The 21,863-nt window shown below is 46.3% G+C and overlaps 1 protein-coding gene across 1 annotated transcript in view; it reads left to right on the plus strand.

Moving 5' to 3' along the window:
- The window catches only part of LOC133124221 (receptor-type tyrosine-protein phosphatase-like N), a 45,652-nt gene extending 25,546 nt beyond the window's left edge, over window positions 1–20,106 (plus strand). The window contains exons 13-23 of the mRNA XM_061235216.1: window positions 10,252–10,461; window positions 11,300–11,530; window positions 12,809–12,956; window positions 13,407–13,480; window positions 13,769–13,846; window positions 14,579–14,698; window positions 15,011–15,177; window positions 16,704–16,757; window positions 17,139–17,203; window positions 17,820–17,893; window positions 18,484–20,106. Of these exons, the coding sequence (XP_061091200.1) occupies window positions 10,252–10,461; window positions 11,300–11,530; window positions 12,809–12,956; window positions 13,407–13,480; window positions 13,769–13,846; window positions 14,579–14,698; window positions 15,011–15,177; window positions 16,704–16,757; window positions 17,139–17,203; window positions 17,820–17,893; window positions 18,484–18,555 (1,293 nt within the window). The 3' untranslated portion in view covers window positions 18,556–20,106. The remainder of the gene's footprint in view (window positions 1–10,251; window positions 10,462–11,299; window positions 11,531–12,808; window positions 12,957–13,406; window positions 13,481–13,768; window positions 13,847–14,578; window positions 14,699–15,010; window positions 15,178–16,703; window positions 16,758–17,138; window positions 17,204–17,819; window positions 17,894–18,483) is intronic.
- Window positions 20,107–21,863: the final 1,757 nt, after the last annotated feature.

Raw genomic sequence — 21,863 nt, forward strand, 5'->3', positions numbered from 1 at the left:
CGGCCGAGAGACGCACATTTTTCTTCCTCTTTCTCCTCCTGGCTTTCACAGCTGCTTCTCCCTCATTCGCCTTTCTCTCATTTTTCTTTTACAACGCCTTTTCATTTTTTTTTTGTCGGACCTTGAGCCTTTTCCGTTCAGCTCCCTCTTCTTCATTCTCGCTTATCCTCTTTTTCTTCTTCTTCTTTTTTTAATTCCACCTCCGTATCTAAAACACCTTTTATGTGGGACTTTCCAATGTGCAATTCCGAGGGAAAGCGGGGTTTTTTTTTGTATGCATTCGATAATGCATTAAGGAAGACGCCCGAGAAAAGCCCTCTTTTTCGCTTTTGTTGTTTTGGTTCGTTTTGCTTTTCTCCCAGTTTGGGGACCGGGCAGCGCCTGCACCGGGCGACGGTTACACTGATTTCAGGAGATGTGTTTGGGTGAGTTTAATTTCATTGCTCCGCAACCGTTTGAGAGAGATAAAATTTCAATCCTTCAAGCAGATTACAAATTTTATTTCAAAAAGTTCTGTGTTTAAACCAGGTTTCTCAGTTTTCCTTTCGGCTTTCCTTTTTTCGCCAGGAATGTTTCGTTTTAATTATGCAGCGCTCCCCGTCGGGTGCTCCAGTTTGTAGGAGTAGCCTACCTGCCTGTGTAAGCAGCCAGTTTAGGCCTACTTGACAATCAGTTCAGACAATATTCAAAACAGATTTGCTGCAGTTTGCTGTGTGTCCCCCATTTCAGCATCAGCGCCCAGAGTTTATGGAGCCGGTATATGACTAAATTTAAAATGTATGACCGCTCTAATAGACGCCCTTTCTGAGGCATATACTTAGTATTTCGTTTGATTGTTGATTGTTGAAAACATACAGTTTGAATTATATTAACGAAATTATTCAATAGTTGTAATAAGTAACATTAGTACTCGTTTTCTCTTTTTTCTTTGGATATATGTTTTTTTTAATGGGTAGAGCATTTGACATTTAAACTATTTGGGCCAAACGATATTAATTCATAAATTACTAATAGTAATTTAAAAATGTGATTGTAAGAACGACGAAGGTACATACTGATTGTAGGAATGACAAAGGTAACAGAGTGGTTTAAGCTGGCTGAATAAATACTGTTTTTATTCACCGTAATTCCACTTCATATTAATTTTATTTATGGAATCTAAATACATTGATAGGTACCTATAAGTACAACTTATTATAAACAGAAATGGTATATCTGCAATTGGAGAAAAATTAGGAAGTATCTGTGCCTAAACTGGTTGATCATTCTCTGTGGTCTCGTCTTTGACTTAACGATCATTCTTCTCAAACATGAACGGATACAAATGTGCGGTATTGATAAGACTTTGCAACCGAAACATTCTGTCTATTGCTTCTACTTTCTAAAGAATGAATGACTTGCAATAAATGTCCGTATTTAGCTATTTTACATAATAATAATAATAATAATAATAATAATAATAATAATAATAATAATAATAATAATAATTAAGAATAATAATAATTAAAAAGGTGGTAAGAAAATGTATATGTGTATATTTAATGCAATGTCCAATATCTACAATATTATCTGGCTGTAATGTTCTTATTTGTTATTCTAAACTAATATATGCAATTAATTGGCTATATTGTACTTGTTGTAAGATGGAAATTCCAGTGTAAACACACACTCACACATTGATTGATTTGTACTAATTTATTTAAATTAATTTTCAGAATAACGCAGTCATTGTAGATGTACATTATGGTTACACATTTTCGAATGTGATTACCTATTGACGCATTTACTGTCAATCTCTATTTTTAGCTTAAATCTAATAGGCTAATGCCATTACTACCGCTGCAGCTAATAATGTGATAAGGATTATAATAACTTCCAGTACTCATTTTGTACCCGTGAGGCCATGTTGTGCATCATCTGATTTGCCCTGGCGTCTGTCCTGTGGGCTGCTGTGGTGTAGGATTACTTGCCTGAAGTGGGTAAGGTGCAGATTTGTCATAAAGCGTCCCAACTCCAGAGGCCTCCATTTTGTGAGGGGCTTCCCCACACGCAGTGCTGGGAAGCTGCAGCCCCAGGGCTTCAGCTCTCTGCTCTCTGCCTCTTTCTGAAGCTCTTTCTGAAGCTCTTTCTGAAGCTCCAGGTCGGCCTGGAAAAACAGCTCTTTATTCCATCTTCCTGCACGGCACAGACAATTATTCACACGAGCAGCAAGCAATTTCCAAAATAATCACCCGATAATTGCCAAGAGCTGGCAAAAAAAACCTCTTAAATTCATATTTAGTCTTAATCTACGTTTTTAGATATTCTGTATGTATATATGTATACATATAGTGTTTTTTTTCTGTGTGTGTAAAGAAGGTACCTTATTTTACAGCATACGGTTATGTCTCCTATAGGTATCGGATAGGCAGGACGGAAACTAACAATGAGTGTCAGTTAACCATCAGCAGACATAGGCACTCTGGAGATAGCAGAATTAAAGATGCGTATGTGTACATGTTAGAGTGGTGGTCTCTGAGTGCGATGATTCCCGTTTGCCTTCTTAATCATCCTGCATTCTCACAGACTTATAGATGATGGTACCGTATGATCATTATGGCAAGAAAATATGTGCTGTATTGTGCACTGTTGATTGTTTTTGGCATTTATGAATCATTATTTAAATAAACTCCCAGCTGAATAGACTCACCAAGTACTCTACATGGATGTTTATTATTTTGACAGTTTGTATCAGGGTTAATGAGCACCTAGGAAAGTCTGCAGATGTACGCAGGTTGTTAATTGATTGAATGAACTTATGCCCTGTTGAATACTTAAACCCCCTCGGCTATGAGTTGCAGTGAAATGGCAGTTATTATGCAGAAAAGTGTCAGGGTTCAAAATAGGTCAAAATATATGGAATTGTGAAATTTGCTAATATTATTCAAATTTCTAATTTAATTTAAACATATCTTTAAGTTCCGTTTGTATTCTGCTGAGATGAGTGACTGCTTCCTTTGAGGTTTTTCATCTGTACAGGACCTCTCTTCCCTAAAGGTTCACCGTGAGCCTGATCTCCTCCCTTTCCCCTCACCACTTTATATTATAGTATCTATATTAGAGCAAAATGACAGTTTCTTTTTGGGACCTCGTCCTGAAAGGTAACATGTGGCCTGGGGGCAGTTATCGCAGGTGCCCGTCTCTGCCTAAAGATGAAATCTTCTTCCCCCCTCCCCACACTGTCCTGTCCTGGGGGTCTAAATGAGACGGCAAGGGTCTGTGAATCCTGTTGCTGGATTGTATTTTCTCCACACGCAGGCACACACGGACACACGCATACGCACACTAGAACGGCATCTCTTCCTCATCGTGTTTCTAAACTGAACAGCAACATATTCTCTGGAACACTATTAAATGCTCCAAAATAAAGTGACAGTGGAGGTACATTTTTGTTCTTCAAGGATCAGATGTAATTATGTACAGTATTGCTGGCTGCAATTTCATGCACCTACTATAGGGCCCAGCCCCAGTGACAAGCATTTGTACGTTTTTGGGCACTTTTAGTACCCTGTGCGTATGTTGTCATGAGTGTGAAAGAGTGAAGCCGGGCAGGTAGTAGAATGCTAGTTGAGGGCTTAGAGAGATGTGACATCACACACAGACGGAATGACAGACAGGTTGCTCTCTGATCCCGCCTACCACGGCTCATGTCATGTTGTTATTGTAAGGGATATTGCATTGTGGATCGGTGTGTTTGCATGTGTGTGCATGCTCATATGTGAACTGAAGGTTAACTTGTCACTGTGTTCGCTGCTGCTCCCCCCCCCCCTCCTCAGACAGTGATGTCAGGTGAGGCGGTTGCTGTGGTTACGGGGGTCAGTGCAGTCTGGACACTGGGGATGATGTAATGTGTTTGTCATCCCCACTCCATGCAGTCTTCACCCTTCATCTTTCGCCTCTATTGCTCGCATATTTCATGCCGGTCTCTGGAATATGGCTTGCGTCCTCCCACCTGCCCCTTTTTAAATCACAATGCATTCAGAATCAATCTTTCTAACATAATGTCTCACACATCTTTTCTAACACAATTTCCTCACACATCTTCTTGCTCTCTGATCCTCCGCACAGATTATTAAATTGCGAATACATTGACAAACGAGACCCTATTTGTTTAAAGTTTACACAAGCTTATCGCGACGCAGAGATCATAGAGGGCAGAGGGAGAAGGCTGTAATTACCGCGTGCCTCTCGGTTCCTTCGCAGCCTGTTAGCTGACAGCTCACTAGTTACAGGTATATTGGTTTTAAAAATGATCAGACTGTGACATCCTGCTGCACTTTTCTAGCGCGCGCTTTTCGGCCTGTTCGTTTCAGAGAGCCTATAGGCAGGTGACGACAGGGTTGGCTGATCCTGTGCTGTGACAGGCAGGAGAAGGTGTTTGCCCTCAGTATGGAGAGGGGACAATGTAGATCTACACGGGTCAAATATGGTGACCGGGACGGCACTGGGTCCCCTTTTTTTTAAAGATATTTTTTAGGCCTTTTTCAGCTTTATTGGACAGTATATAGTATAGAGAGACAGGAAGAATGGGAGCGAGAGAGAGGGGAAGACATGCGACAAATGTCGGACGGTCGGATTCGAACCGCCGACGTTGCGGCTCGCAATGAGCATGCGGTCAGTGCTCTACAGGCTGCGCCACCGAGACACCCCAGCACTAGGTCCCCTTGTTCTTGGGTTGTTCAGACCATATCTGAATGGTCGAAAGCTAAAATAAATAAATAAATAAATAACACTGAGATCCTAATTGCTGGGACAAAGGCCCAGAGGGAGAAACTTGCTGCACACCTACAGTCACTTGAAATACGCACTCAGGACCAAGTTAAAAACCTTGGTATCATCACTGATTCTGAGCTCAATTTTTAGGCCCACATTAGAAATGTAAGGAAACTGTCCTTTTATAACTTGAGAAACAAAGCTAAAGTTTGAACATTTCTCTCTCAGGCTGATACTGAAAAGCTAATGCACGCTTTTATCACTAGCAGCCTTGATTATTGTAATGCCCTCCTGTCTGGTCTACAGAAATGGGCTATTGGTCAGTTACAACGGTCACTACAGAACGGAGCAGCTTGTGTCCTGACAAACACCAGGCGGAGAGTTCATATTACACCCATCTTAAAATCCCTGCATTGATTTTGTGTTAAGGCACATCTTTTTATCTTTTACCGAAGGTACGTCTTAGTGTTAACCTCTTGAGGGAGTTAGACCCATCTCAGGTGCCTTAAAAAAAGTAAGGTTTGACCTGGGTCTGGGGCTGGACCTCATTATTGCTGACAATAAGGGTTGGACCCCAAATAATATATAGAGCTCTCTTATTAAAATTTTAATCATTCTGTTTTAACTATTTATTATTGTTTTTTAAATTTTTCTTATTTATATTTCTGTATTTATTTTCTGTCTTTATCTCCATCTACAGCACATTGCATTGCAGTTCTGTATGAAATGTGCCATACAAATAAGATTTTACTTGCTTGTGTTCAGCCTTGTATCCCTCCATTGTGATGCAGATAGTAATTCCCTTTGTCATCTGACTTTTTACTCCCCCAAAATCCAACAAATCACACACAGAACACACACACACATACACACACAACACAGGCATGCACACATGTACACACACATACACACACACATGCACATTTCTTCAGAAAAGAGTGTTAAAACCAAATGTTTCCTAAGAGTGATGGGAAAGCGAGAGTGTAGGCTAGGGCAGAGGCCTGTCCCTGGGACTCTTGGAGGTTCTTGGAGGTATGCGGAGGTCAGGGCTCTTGTCCTGAGTCTGCAGGACAGCCAACATAGTTTTGCTGGGAAACCCCGGATCTGTGGGTGTCACCAGTGGGTGGGCGGGTAGGGGTGGACCCTGAATCTGGGGCCGATTGAAAGGGTCAGCAAAGGTCAAAGGGTGATATCGGGGCTGCTCCAGAGGTCCTGGGACCCTGTGGATCTCTCTTTCTCTCTCTTTCTCTGTCTTCCTCTGTCTCTGTTCCCCCCCCCCCCCTCTCTTCCGAGAGCGTTTTCTCTCGATTTTCTGTTGCAGGCGGTATAAATGTAGAGAGTATTATTGCTTGCGGGCGGTATAAATGTAGAGAGTATTATCGGTTATGGGCGGTATAAATGTACAGAGTATTATCGGTTGCGGGCGGTATAAATGTAGAGAGTATTATCGGTTGCGGGCGGTATAAATGTAGAGAGTATTATTGGTTGCGGGCGGTATAAATGTAGAGAGTATTATTGGTTGCGGGCGGTATAAATGTAGAGAGTATTATCGGTTGCGGGCAGTATAAATGTAGAGAGTGTTATTGGTTGCGGGCGGTATAAATGTAGAGAGTATTATCGGTTGCGGGCGGTATAAATGTAGAGAGTATTATCGTTTGCGGGCGGTATAAATGTAGAGAGCATTATTGGTTGCGGGCGGTATACATGCAGAGAGTATTATCGGTTGCGGGCGGTATAATTGTAGAGAGTATTATTGCTTGCGGGCGGTATAAATGTAGAGAGTATTATCGGTTGCGGGCGGTATAAATGTAGAGAGTATTATTGGTTGCGGGCGGTATAAATGTAGAGAGTATTATCGGTTGCGGGCGGTATAAATGTAGAGAGTATTATTGGTTGCGGGCGGTATAAATGTAGAGAGTATTATCGGTTGCGGGCGGTATAAATGTAGAGAGTATTATCGGTTGCGGGCGGTATAAATGTAGAGAGTATTATCGGTTGCGGGCGGTATAAATGTAGAGTATTATTGGTTGCGGGCGGTATAAATGTAGAGAGTATTATTGCTTGCGGGTGGTGTAATGAGTACTGTCGGCAGTGCCCCCTCCCTTCACTGTATATGAGATAGCAGAACATGAGGAGATACGGGGTCACAAATGACAGACATTTTTCCTCGACTGTGGCTTATGCTTTTCGCACAGAAAAAAAAATCTTCATTGGATAGCCCTAAAATTCTACTTCGGTTTCTTACAGGTTTTTCTAGGTTCATTCTCAGTTGAGAAAACCAAAAAAAAAAAAAGTAGATATGACAAATAGAAGTAAAAAAACATTTTTTTTGTGGTTATTTCTCCTGTTTGACGCTGCCCTCCTCTCCCATAGTAACAGACAGTCCTGCATTACGTCACATTCTGTGTCTTCTACACTCTCCGAAATAAAGGGGAGGTACGTATTTCTTCTTTAAGATGAATAAAGCTAGCTAGCTGTGATCTACACATACTGGATTCTGTATCGTTTTTTTGTTTTGTTAAACTGTTGAGGAGATATTGATTTTCCATTCAATTGACATATTTGCAAAATGGTCAAAACTGGTTGAAACGTATAGAAATTGCCTGGAATAATACGACAAAGACCTGGACCTGATGTTCTTTTAGCATTAGCAAGATGAAGACAGGTGTCACAAATTTGAGCAACAAAGAGACATAAAACAGCATCATATCACAAAATCAGAAAATTGGATCCACTCATTATATAATATAAAATCCATGTTGCTAGCTAACCAAGACTTGCATGTGCACTACACTACAGGGATACATTACGTGGGCTGTGGATTTAACTGTAAATAGAATTTTTTTTAAAATACTACCTGCTAATTCTATGGATATTGAGTGCATATGTTGAAACTGTATGGTTTTTTGCATTTTGGTTTTTGTATCTAAGACCAACATCCAGTGTATACTAATTTTGAAAATGGTTACATCTCAATTCTCTCTTGCATCTAAACATATTAATAACAATTCTTTGTGGCAAATAGACTAACATTCCTTATCGCCAGGCAACCTGTGTTGCATTCTAATGTAAGTAATACTGAAATGCAATGCAGTCGATTATAATCAGATTCCTGGGGTTTGATGACTGATGCCATCTCCGTGGTTTATGTAACGGTCTGAGAGGGTGTGTCTGTATGCGGCCACACCCGTTTCCCAGCCCCTCGTTACCTCATCCCCCCGCCCTGCTCAGCCCCCACCCCCACGCCCCCCGCCCCTCTCACCCCCTCTCCCCGGCCCTCCTGTCTATCAGCGCGTTCAGTGGGTTCCTGGGTGTCTTTGTCCTCCTGTCCGAAATGGGCCCATTTTCCCTGTGACGCTGTCCTCCCAGTGTAAGGGGCTGTCAGTCTCCCCTCCGCGGCCCCTAGGCTGGGGCAGCAGGTGAAGCGTCCCCCTCACACATTCCAGGGCCCGGGGGGGGTGCGAGGGGGGCAGGGCAGGGGGCAGGAGAGGGACAGAGGAACAACAGAAGAGAGGACCCGAGGAGAGGATGAGATGAGAATAGAGGAGAGTTGGAGAAGGGAGGAGAGGAGGCATGGGGGAGTTGGTCTCCGGCCCAGCGTGACAGACTCCTGGGTGTGTGTGTGTGTGTGTGTGTGCCTATACTTGCGTGTATATGTGTGTGCGTGTGTTTGTGCGTGCATGTGTGTGTGTGTGTGTGTGTGTGTGTGTGTGTACCCGTGTATGAATGTGCATATGCATGTGTGTGTGTATGAGTGTACGTATGTGTGTACTCATGTGTGCGTACGTGTGTGTGTGTACGCATGTGTGTGTGTATGTGTGTTCTTATGCATGTGTGTGTGTGTACGCGTGTATGTGTGTGTGTGTATGTCTGTACTCGTGTGTGCGTACGTGTGTGTGTGTGTATGTCTGTACTCGTGTGTGCGTACGTGTGTGTGTATGTCTGTGTGTGCGTACGTGTGTGTGTATGTCTGTACTCGTGTGTGCGTACGTGTGTGTGTGTGCTCTCATCACCTTCCCCTCCAGTCAGGCTGACTGTGCTCCTCCTCCTCCTTGAGTGTCGTGACTGAAGCTGTCAGCCACAAATGTCTCGCGTGTTGTAACGCCACCTGTTTTTGTCGTCCCCTTTCATCTAGATTCTAGAAGTTCCCCTTGTTCGCGGTTTTATTTCTCTTTCTCATACATAGTCCAGAACTCCACAGCCCCAGCACATCACCGTACAGAGACACTGCGTACGAACACACTAAATGAATAACCATGCAGACAAGAGAAAGTACTAGTTTTCTCTCTCCCTCTCTCTCTCTCTCAGCCCTCTCTCTCTTCCCTCTCTGTCTCCTCTCTCTCTCTCTCTCTCCCTATCTCTCTCTCTCTCCACTCTGTGTGAAAGAGGTTGCAGTGCCTCTCTTCTCCTTCTGATGGACGGGGATTACATGGAGCATTTTGCTGTTGCCATGGCAGCGGCAGGGCCCATTCTCCGAGCCCCTGCTGAGGCTCCCGGTTGCCATGGCAACATCAACAGGCTGGGGTTGAGAGCTGGTGTGGGGGTACATCGCATCATTACCCTTTCCCTTTCTCTCTCTCTCCCTTTCTCTCTCTTTCTCTCTCTCTCTCTCTCTCTCTCTTTCTTTCTCTCTCTCTCCCTCTGTATCACTCTCTGTATCTGTCTCTCATTTTCTCTCTGGCAATGTGTGCGCTCAGGCACAAGGCTGAGTGACAGGGTGTCCTCCTCATTAACTCTGTCGGGGGGTGGGGGGTAGGTGGGGGGGGGGGGTTGGTTCTCTTTAATCGTTTACATGCCAGTAATGAAGCAAAGCGAGTTGTGTGTGTGCGTGCGTGTGTGTGTGTGTGGGGGGGGGGGGGAGGGTTACTTCCACTAATTATTTGTGGTTGATGAGTGCGGCGCGTGTCGGGGTGTGTGTGCGTGCGTCTGCGTGCGTGTGTGTGTGGTGTATGTGTATGTGTTGCCCGGGTAATTAGTCGCTGATGATGGCGCCAGCGGCTGGCTTTCTTACACAAACAGAGCGAGAGACAAAAGCGAGCGAGCGAACACGGGCAGAGCGGCGTTCTGGGCACACGCGGGAGGGAGACCACACACAACTCCCCCTCAGCCCGGCAACAAGGAGGGGGGCTCTCCACCTCCGCCCGAGTTTGTGTAAAGACAATGGCGGAGGCTGACCTTTGACCCCTGCAGGGGTCACAGGTCGCAACTCCTCCACAAAACGGCTCTACTTCAGTGGCCGGCCCCTTCCCAGCGAGTTATACTCACTTTTGTTTAAACCCAGTGTACTTTCACTGGCTTCTGATTGGCTGAGGGGGATGTCGTCTCCTTCCAGCCTGCTTGGCCTTCCCGCCTCACTCTGTGAACGACTAGAGGGACAGGAAGTCCGTTACCTGCTGTATTTAACCGCGGCACCGGCCTTGCGAGGCCCATAAAATCAATTTGGAGCCCTCCAGCTTCGCTTCCTGACCCTTCCTGCCGCCTCTCTCTCTCCCCGTGCAGAGGAGCGATGGTCGAGGGTTGCCCCAGGCGACCAGGGTGCGCGAGGGCTCCCGCTGGGTGTTCCTCACGCTGGTGGGCGTGGCCTGCGTGGGCGGGATCCTGGTGGCGGCGCTGACCATCGCCTGCCTCCGACAGCACGCCCGTCAGCTGGCGTCCGGGAAGCTGGGCCTGGGCCCCGAGGGCGGAAGTGACACGCACTATGATTACCAGGTACGGCAACACCAGAGGGACAAAGTACTGTGTGTACCGAGAAGTGCCGTGTGTGTGTATGTGGGGAAGGCTGGGTCAAATACCTGACTAATCAGAAACAGCTGAGATGCCAACTGTCCAATTACTTTTGGTCCCCTGAAATGGCAGGACGATGTATAAAAAGGATGTCATTCCTACATGGATCACCCAATATGGCTGTAAATAACCTTTATAGGTGAAAGCCTGCACTTTAACATAATATTCACTGTTTTCAAATCCAATGTGCTGGAGTGCTGAACCAAAGCAACGGAAATCAAATACTTACCAACTGTACTGTATGTAATTGTTTTGGATTCTAATACTTTCCTAGACTTTGCTGAGCTTGACTGGTGTAATGGAACCTATGGAACATTCTCAAAAAGTGCAAAAAGTTGCTCTCCTCTTGTCTGGCTCAATTGCATCAAGCAAGGTCAATCAAGCACAGAAAAGTATTTGAATCCAAAAGTATTGTTTATTTGATACAGGTCTGATAAGGAGAGCAGGGGTCTCAAACTCCAGTCCTGTGGGGCTACAGTCTCTGCTGGTTTCTGTGATTTCCTCTGAGTCATTCCTCTCAGTCAGCGGCCATTTTAGGCCTTGGAAACAATGTGTGCCGTCTCCTTAGCCAATCAGTGGCTTAAATGAAGCCCTTAAGACCTGGAACACATCAAAAACCAGCACACACAGCGGCCCTCTAGGATTTTGAGTTTGAGATCGCTGATTAAGAGGGAATGAGCAGATAATTTTATTTTTTTTGCAATCTCCCATTAGTATATGAATTTCAAGGACTTAATCGGCACTGTTTTTTTTTTCTTCTCAGGAATTGTGCCGTCAGCACATGGCGGCCAAGTTTGGTCGGCAGGAGACGGGCGGCGGGGCCGGAGGAGGAGGCGGGGGCGGGGGGGGCACGGACACCTCCCGGGTGAGCAGCGTGTCGTCCCAGTTCAGCGACGCGCCCCAGCCCAGCCCCAGCTCCCACAGCAGCACCCCCTCCTGGTGCGAGGAGCCAGCGCAGTCCAACATGGACATCTCCACCGGACACATGATCCTGGTACAGACACACACACACACCCGCTCACACACACTCCAACATGGACATCTCCACCGGACACATGATCCTGGTACACACACACACACACACACACACCCGCTCACACACACACTCCAACATGGACATCTCCACCGGACACATGATCCTGGTACACACACACACACACACACACACACACACACACTCCAACATGGACATCTCCACCGGACACATGATCCTGGTACAGACACACACACACACACACCCGCTCACACACACACTCCAACATGGACATCTCCACCGGACACATGATCCTGGTACACACACACACACACACACACACACACACACACTCCAACATGGACATCTCCACCGGACACATGATCCTGGTACAGACACACACACACACTCACACGCTCACACACACACTCCAACATGGACATCTCCACCGGACACATGATCCTGGTGAGCAGGAGACCCGCTTCGTCACCTCCGCCCGCAAAAAACTGACAACTACTAACGCAGCGCCGCCCAACCCCGTCCAGTAGGTTTTCACTCCAACCCTAACTAGCTCACCTTATTCAGCAGCTACAGCAGGGCTGCCCAACGCTGTTCCTGGAGATCCGCCGTCCTGTAGGTTTTCAATTCAACCCTAATAAAGCACACGTCATTCATCAGCTAGAGCAGGGCTGCCCAACCCTGTTCCTGGAGATCTACTGTCCTGTAGGTTTTCACTCCAACCCTAATAAAGCACACCTCATTCACCAGCTAGAGCAGGGCTGCCCAACCCTGTTCCTGGAGATCTACCATCCTGTAGGTTTTCACTTCAGCCCTAATTTAGTTGACTGTCAGGGGCCAGTTCCACAAAGCAGGATTACTAGCCAGATAACTCGACATGAGTACATCTCGGACCCTGCCCAAATCTGGAATGTGAAATGTGAAATAAAAAAATAGCTGTTCCAGGTATAGAACATACCGAACATACTGTACAACATCAGTGCTGAACTCCAACCTAACTGAAAGTTAGATGAATACTGTGGCAAAAGCCAGCACTCACTCTCTACAATAAAATGCTTACTCCTTTTACTCTCATATGTACTTCTACTGAATTCTGAGATGAGATTATAAGAGTCACAATTAATTTCATGACAAAGTGTGAGTGTGAGTGCTGGTTTTTCTTCACTTGTGATAGTACAGCATTCATCTTTTTGGCCCAGGAGCAAACGGGGTAAGTTTGAGCACGGCGGTAGTGAGTTTTTGGGCATGTCACTGAGGCTTGTGCTGCTGCCTTGTGCCCAGGCCTACATGGAGGACCACCTGAAGAACAAGGACCGGCTCCTGAGGGAGTGGGAGGCCCTGTGCTCCTACCAGGCCGAGCCCAGCACCGTGTCGGTGGCCCAGAACGAGACCAACCTGAAGAAGAACCGCAACCCCGACTTCGTGCCCTGTGAGTCCCAGCCTGGCCCTTTGCCCCTGCTTCACCTCGCTGACATCTTTTTTGTTCGCTCTTCTACACGGCTGTCGTAACAAGTGTTTTTGTCTTGTAATTACTAAAACAGGCAGAGATTTAGAGCAGTTTAGTTCTGGTCTAAAGTTTTGGATTTGTATGGAGAATCTGCATTCAAAATTGAATTTAGTCTAGGACTAGGCTTAATCTGTATATGAGCAACTGGCCAAAAAAAGTTACTTTTTGCTTGACAAGTGAAATGATCTTACTCCATTGGCAAATCTTGAAATTAGTAAAACACTTTCACCTCAGTGACAATCTGTCTTAGTTGTCTTATTTAGCAAAAGAGGATATAGAAATAAGTCTATACAAATCTGAATATGAGACTAAAATGATTGTTAAGAGTGACTTAACAACACTGTTGTGTTTGTCCGCCGTGCTCTGTTGCAGACGACCACTCTCGAGTGAAACTGAAGGCGGAGGTCAACCCCTCTCGGGCAGACTACATCAACGCCAGCACCGTCGTAAGCACCGCTTGATTGGCCATCCAGGTTTTACTCTGTGCAGTTATCCAGCTAACTCAGTGATCCTGCTTTGTGGAACAGGCCCTTGGAAGCTGTCTCACTGACAACAACATACACTTCCTCCCCCTCCCTCCTCAGAACCTGTAAAACATTCACTGGATGAGTTGGCGCTCTTTCTAAACCGAATAATAGCACTGCGTGAAATAACATCTGCGGACCCCGAAAGAGAGGGGAGTTGGTAAGATTCCCCGGGCTGTGCTCTGATCGTGTCGTTTCCTGTGGCCACAGATTGAACACGATCCTCGAATGCCTGCCTACATCGCCACCCAGGGACCCCTCTCACACACCATCGCTGACTTCTGGCAGGTTGGTGCCACCATCTGCGTGTTTGAGACTTTAAGCCGGATGCACATTGCTGCACGTGTGTTGTTCTTAATGTGCATGATAGTTTGTAAGGTTAATACTGTAGGATGTGTGTGTGTGTGTGTGTGTGTGTGTGTGTGTTTGTGTCTTTCAGCAAAATGCACAGTGCTGCACGTGTGTTGTTGTTTTTAGTTTTAGCATGCGTGGCAGCATGTATTGATGCTATAGGTAGCACTATACAGTACAGTATGGTATAGGCAGGACAGTATGTTTCACAGGGACTGTGTCTGTGTGTGTGTGTGTGTGTGTTTGTGCACTTGCGGTTGATGGACCAGCGCTCTGCCCTGTGTGCTGTGTATGGTATAGTTGTGGGGGAATGGCTCCACTGTAATTGTGATGACGACGGCCCTGTGGATGGTATATACAGGACAGTATGTTTCACAGGGACTGTGAGTGTTTGTGTGTGTGTGTGTGTGCTAGTTGTTGACGAAGCAGCACTCTTTCCGTACTGTACGGAGGGTATATGCGTTTCACAAGGACTGTGTGTGTGTGTGTGTTGATGGAGCAGCATTCTGTCCGTGCTCTGTGTATGGTATAGGTGTATGGTATATGTCTCACAGACACTGTGTGTGTGTGTGTGTGTGTGTGTGTGTGGACGGAGCAGCACTCTGTCCGTGCTCTGTGTATGGTATAGGCATATGGTATACGTCTCACAGACACTGTGTTGTGCTGCAGATGGTGTGGGAGAACGGCTGCACGGTGATCGTGATGATGACGGCTCTGGTGGAGGACGGGGAGAAGCAGTGCGATCGCTATTGGCCAGACGAGGGCTCCTCCCTCTACCACATCTACGAGGTACACGCCTGCCTCCGCTGACCGCCGTGTGAGCGCACACCGCTGTCCTATGTGGCATAACCATACACCGTAGAGCTGAACGATTCATCTCTGTCACACCAAAATCCCTATTTAAAAGAACACAATTTGCAAAATGCAAAAGCTATGGTTTTTTATTAGATAAATGAGCATTCAGGAGTGCTTATAAACTTGCTCATCTGGAGGAAATGTGAGAATAGTGACCCAGTCGACAGGAATAGGTCCATAGATCCATACACGGTCATTCTCCGGGCCACGGCCCTACGCGGTCTAACCGCGCACGGTCATTCTCAGGTGAACCTGGTCTCGGAGCACATCTGGTGTAATGACTTCCTGGTGCGGAGCTTCTACCTGAAGAACGTGCAGACGCAGGAGACGCGCACGCTGACGCAGTTCCACTTCCTGAGCTGGCCTGCCCAGGGAATCCCCACCTCCACGCGCCCTCTGCTGGACTTCCGCAGGTACTGCACTCACCGGGTGTTAAATGCAGAATGTGATTGTCATTCACAAGTGGACAAAATGAACATGCACACACATATACACACACACACACACACACACACACATACACACACACACACATACATATACACACGCACATATACATACACACACGCAAACACACACACACACACATGCACACACGCAAACTAGCACACATATACACACATGTGCACATGCGTGCACACACACAAACACATATACAGACCCTCTCACACACATGCACACAGACTCATTCATTGTAACAATCGTGGAATTCTGATCACTGTGCCAAGTATTTTAATTCCCATTACCCACTACTACAATGTTGCCCTCTCACCAGTCTGTACACCAGGGATCATCAAATCACGGTCCTCCAGGGCCAACACTGCCTTTACACCCACCCTTTGCCTGGGAGAGTCTGGGGTGAAGACTGTCTGGCCCAATCAGTCGCACTAATTGCTCAGTTAATTACCGGGGAGAAAATAAATCCAGGGCTGGATGTGGATTGGAGGGCTAGATTTGAAGATCCCTGCTGTATGCCACGCCTCATCCCAGTGACACACTCCCCCTGATCCCTGGCCCTCAATGCAGCTCTGCCTACGTCTGTGCTTAATGACCCTGTGTGTAGGCTCTGCTACGTCTGTCCATAAAGACCCTGTGTGTAGGCTCTGCTACGTCTGTCCATAAAGACCCTGTGTGTGTAGGCTCTGCTATGTCTGTCCTTAATGACCCTGTGTGTGTAGGCTCTTCCTCTCTCCCCATCCCCTTACCTCTTCTACCCTTTCTTTACCTCCATGGGCTCCTGTCCTCCTCTTCCGCTTCCTCTCTCCGCCTCCCCCTCTCCATGTTCCTCCCTCCGCGATGGGGGGGGGGGAGGGGGGTGTCAGCGGGGGTCCGTGGGTTATCACACATCTGCCAGTGTCATTTTTGTGATTTGCAGCTAGTAGTCTGGGTCCAGTTGCATAGTCACAAAAATGATCATTGGCAGGTGTGACTGCAGCAGGAGCGACACTGACTGGACGGCCCATCGCCTCTCTCCTTCCTCCTCCTCCTCCTCCTCCTCTTCCTCCAGGGCATCACCTGCTCTCTGAGACTGCTCCTCCTGCTGTCTGTTGATTGGCTCATACTCTTGTCTTAGTTAGGCTTACACCAATCAGAGCCTTCGTTGGAGCTTGTGTCCCGCCTCCCCCTTTTAGAGCCCAACCCCTCGGCACCTCGTGTAACAAAGAACAGTTCCTCGATATTCTTTCACTCTGAGGCAGTGTAATGTACGTACGTGTCAAGGAGTCCAGATTAAAATTTAAATATTCATAAGGTGCCGATAAATCAAGTTTGGAGTAGCCTCCATGTTTCAACGTCACATTTTCTGACAGGGTTATTACTGTGGCTGATCCTCTCTCTGTTTCTCTCTGCCTCTCTCTCCCTCCCTATCACTTTCTTTCCCTTATCCTTTACCATCTGTTCCTTCACTTGCTTTTTTCCTCTCTCACCTGTCTCTGCACAGGAAGGTAAACAAGTGTTACAGAGGCCGGTCCTGCCCGATAATCGTGCACTGCAGGTAAGCTACCAGCTGCAATACCAGCAGTAGCCAATCACATTTCTGGAAATGGTAGAATAAAATTCAGTAGCATTTAGTAGCATTAGCAATGAGTACATTCCTAGAAGTTGAGCATTGTGTTGATCAGACGTCGGATAAATTGTTTTGTTAATTGTTTTGGCTTCTAACACTTTTTTTGTGCTCGATTGATCTTGCCTGGTGCAATTGAGCCAACCAGGAAGATCAGAACACCACTTTTTGAGCGTATTGCAGGGGTACCAATACACCAGGCAAGCTCAGTAAAGCATAGAAAAGCATTTGAAAACAAAGCAGCTACATATTTGACCCGGGTCTGCTGTTGATGAAATGGCTGCCCGCTGAGTGTTGTTCTGTGTCGTACAGCGACGGTACAGGCAGGACTGGAACCTACATCCTGATTGACATGGTCCTGAACCGCATGGCTAAAGGTGCGTCTAAAATCCTTTGTCAGAGAAATACTTTTTTCTTTTCTTTTTTATATTCAGTGCTGTAATATCTGGGGTTCTTTGTGCGGGTAAGACCTGTGTGTAATGTATATGTGTGTCTAAAAATGTGGTTTTAGAATACATTTCTTACATGTGCTACTTTTAATTCCTAAGTGCAGCAATGCCATTGCATACTTTAGTATGAGAGGCTTTACTAAATGCTAAAATGATTGCCGTTCACTGGATGTCTTTTGTTACCACACCATTCCCTTTACAATCTGGACTGTTGCGCGTGAAATCCCAGGAGATCAGCATTTTCTGAGATACTCCATCCCGTCTGGATCCAACAATCACTGTACACTCACAGTCACTTAGATTACATTTATTCCCCATTTTTGATGTTTGGTCTGAACAACAGCTGAACCACTTGACCATGTCAGCATGCTTTTATGCATTGAGTTGCTCTGACACGATTGGCTGATCGTACTGGCGTACAGGTGTACCTAATAAAGTGGTGTATATAGTGTACAGAGTGTATATAAACAGTGCACACATTGCTGTGGGTGGCTGCATTTTCTTAGCATGTCAATCACTGAAATGAGTAATGTGTGCGTTTCAGGAGTGAAGGAAATCGACATCGCTGCGACCCTTGAACATGTCCGTGACCAGAGACCAGGGATGGTGCGCACCAAGGTATGGCCATTGCCTCAGTTCTACGACTAAACGTGACTGCTGCGTCATAATTCATACTGTATGTACAGTAAGGGGACAGTACAGTGAGTACTGATTCCTTTAAGAAAGTTACATGATATGCTGGGGGGACCAGAATATTGGATAAGCCTATAAGTCTATAGCAGCTGTTTCTTAATATTTCATAATAATAACTAAATTATCTTTTTAAGGAATCTTAACCAAAATGTTTTTGGAAACCTAGGGGGGATGGGCGATACAGGAGCAGCCAACGATTACCAAAATCATGTTACGGCAGGGTGCATTAGCCCGGGGTTTTACTGTATTTATTTAATTGTTTTTTACAAAGTATTATAATTTCCTTGCAGCCCTGTAAATATGTGATTAGGAAATATGTGTTTGGAATACTCTGAACTCAACATTCTAATGCTGATGGGAATGGAATGCGTTTGGTGTTCTAGAACTCAGGCTTCTGAAATTACCCAGGGTTATGTGTGTGTCTATGTGTGAGTGCAGCGATAGCAGCGTGGGCGTGTGTGCGTGGGCGTGTGTGTGGGCGTGTGAGCCTCACTGTATCTCCCTCGCCTCCGTAGGACCAGTTTGAGTTTGCCCTGACGGCCGTGGCTGAGGAGGTCAACGCCATCCTGAAAGCCCTGCCCCAATGAGAGCTCCGACGCACTGTGCCCCAGTCTGCCAGCCCCTGCCCTCCCTAACACCTCCCCACACCTCCTGCTCTTCCCCCTGCGCATTCCCAACACTCGTAATCACACAGAAATGTATCTGAAAAACATCTCTGCATGGCCTTCATTCTGAAAAAAAAAAAGAGGAACATATATGAGTCATTCGAATGAGCTACGTTTGTTCCCGTATGTTGTCCCTTTTTGGGAAGACACAGCGAGTATCTGGGTGAGCACCGTGGTAACGACAGAGCCTCACCTCTCCCGAGACGGAGGGGAACACGCATCCGTGTAGAACGCTCACAAGATGAGAGAGGAACCCTAGGAGACAGCACAGCTCTGCGAGGCCTAGATAGAGCCCGGCCCTTTATCGCAAACATGTTTTTATCCAAGTAATGTTGGCCTATGGTCAGGTAGTCAGGTGTGCTGGCTGCCTTTGAAGTGTGGGAACATCAGGTGGAGATGCATTCCTTTCATGATAAGAGACCGATAGATCTGTCTGGAAATTCACCTAACTTCTGTGCCTTCCTTGCTGTTTGTGGCACTGTGCACTTTCTCTTAGTAGCGTAAAAACTAACTTTACAACGGTTCCACTGCAGAAATGCAGAAAAGATATTTGTCTCGTTTTCTCATAGCTGTGCTCCTAGTTCCCCTGTGATCTTGTGAACAGATGCCCCCCTGGTTTGAAACACTCGGATAATTAGTTATCTCAAATATTACACAGCTGAAAGCATGCAGGCCCAAATGGAAGTGAACATTGCTAATCTAAACATACTATGTGCTAACTATCCAGAACTGTGTACTGTGCCATATGTCATCTCAGATTGTGTGGACGGCATTGTTGTTTTCTTCAGGAAGCATTTGGATTGAGAGATTCTTCCCTTTTAATTCTTTCAAAGTTTCTACACTCTCGAAAAGAATGTACAAATATACAATTAATGTGTTAAACGGGAGACTTTTAAACACAAACTGTTAACATAACACGAAATTTGAGAGTGTAGGGCACAGCAAACTATGATTGAGCATACCGTTAAAAATATTTTTTAGACAGCACACACAAATAGATAGTCCTCTTCTTACATTTACACTAAGACATTTTTATTTTCACAGCTCAATAAGTGGTCAATTCAATGCATAAAGAGCTGGTATTTTGTTGAATCCCATACTGAATCCCAGTTCACCCAAAAATAATAGTGTTTTCACTTACCCAGAGTACTATCTATTCCATCCAGATAGTTGAGACAAATGTTCTAGATCTGACTATTTCTTTTAGACACAGTTTGCCATTATATAAGGGACCATACACACTTTTACTTCTGGAAATGGACCAACTGAATATTTACATTTGAAAATACTCAACAGCATCATCTCTTTCCAAATATAATGCCACAGTTCCTTGCAAACATCAACCAGAATTGGCCTGCTTCGGCAGATCAACTTCTGCTTGCAATAGAAGAAATTGTTCTGGATTAAAATGTCCATTTTTCAACTCTGTTGATGTTCGCGAGTAACTGTGGCATTTGGATAGCGATGATGCTTTTGAGTAAATTTTCAGCAGATTCATTACCTGAAATAAAAATACTATGCTTTACTGAGCTCTGGTCTTCTTGGCGCTCATTCCAATCTCTTATTTTTCCATCTCCTTTCTCCTTGTTCCTTGCCTTTATCGATGGAGGATGTATATAGGTCTCACTTGAAAAAGAGATTCCAATCTCAATGTGATTACCAATTAAAATAAAGGAATAAAAATCATTAAGGAAATTCCAATCTGTTAAATGTTCCTTCCAGGAGCTAGAAAGTGGAGCTATTGTAGGAGGCTCCCAAATTATGTTTGAGGGATCAAGGACTCTGTTTGCCTAATTCACATTTTCTCAATTTTCCATCTTCACCACCTTTTCTTGCTGCCTTCATTTGCCTCCCCCAATGGGTGGAGCTAGGAGCAAGGAATGGAGCAAGGAATGGGAGGTGAAAAATAAGCAATCGGAAAGAACCCCTTGTTGGCTCAATTACATCAGGCAAGATCAATTGAGCACAGAAATGTATTTGAATCCAAAATAATAATAATTTTGAAGTTTGTGAGGAGTTGGTCTGCTTTAATATCTGTGGGAGGACATGTTTTCTAGCTATATTCTTCGCCATCGTTTGATTTTCCTGTCAGCACGTGTCTGTCAACAAGCTGTCTGTTCCTGCTTGTTGACCTGTCAAAATTTTCAACTAAACTCCAGAATCATTTTTTTTTTTCACTGTTGAAAAAACTATTGTCAGGTCCCGTTGGATGTAAGTGGTCAGAATCCAACAAGTGTCACCGAAATGGTTGAGCAGATACAACTGCCTGCCAGAGAAATATGGGTGCGGTGGGTGTGCGTGTGTGTGTGGGGGTCAGGTTGGGATGTGGGGGGAGGAGGCGGTGGGTGTGCGTGTGTGTGTGTGTGGGGGGGTCATGTTTGGATGTGGGGGGAGGAGGCGGTGGGTGGGTGTGCGTGTGTGTGTGGGGTCAGGTTGGGATGTGGGGGGAGGAGGCGGTGGGTGTGTGTGTGTGGGGGGGGTCAGGTTGGGATGTGGGGGGAGGAGGCGGTGGGTGTGTGTGTGTGGGGGGGGGTCAGGTTGGGATGTGGGGGGAGGAGGCGGTGGGTGGGTGTGTGTGTGTGGGGGGGGGTCAGGTTGGGATGTGGGGGGAGGAGGCGGTGGGTGTGCGTGTGTGTGTGTGGGGGGGGGTCAGGTTGGGATGTGGGGGGAGGAGGCGGTGGGTGTGTGTGTGGGGGGGGGGGTCAGGTTGGGATGTGGGGGGAGGAGGCGGTGGGTGTGCGTGTGTGTGTGTGTGTGGGGGGGTCAGGTTGGGATGTGGGGGGAGGAGGCGGTGGGTGGGTGTGTGTGTGTGTGGGGGGGTCAGTTTGGGATGTGGGGGGAGGAGGCGGTGGGTGTGCGTGTGTGTGTGTGGGGGGGGGGTCAGGTTGGGATGTGGGGGGAGGAGGCGGTGGGTGTGCGTGTGTGTGTGTGGGGGGGGGTCAGGTTGGGATGTGGGGGGAGGAGGCGGTGGTGGTATGGGGGGGGGGCGGCAGGGGTGGGAGGGTGTGGCAAGTCGTGACTGCGGGGCTCCTCTAATCAAACGTCACATTTACACATTTACACCAAGCTCCTGTATCACCCTGCAGCTGCTCTCCCTCCCCCTCTTTCCCCCTTGTTCTCTCTCTTTCCCTCTCTCTCTCCCTCTCTCTCTGTGCCCAAAAAAACACAGGAGCAGGTTCAACATCTATCGCCATCATGATCGTTGTAAATGATTGACCAAGTATTTCTGT

Source organism: Conger conger, chromosome 3 (assembly GCF_963514075.1).
Source record: "Conger conger chromosome 3, fConCon1.1, whole genome shotgun sequence".
NCBI lineage: Eukaryota > Metazoa > Chordata > Actinopteri > Anguilliformes > Congridae > Conger > Conger conger.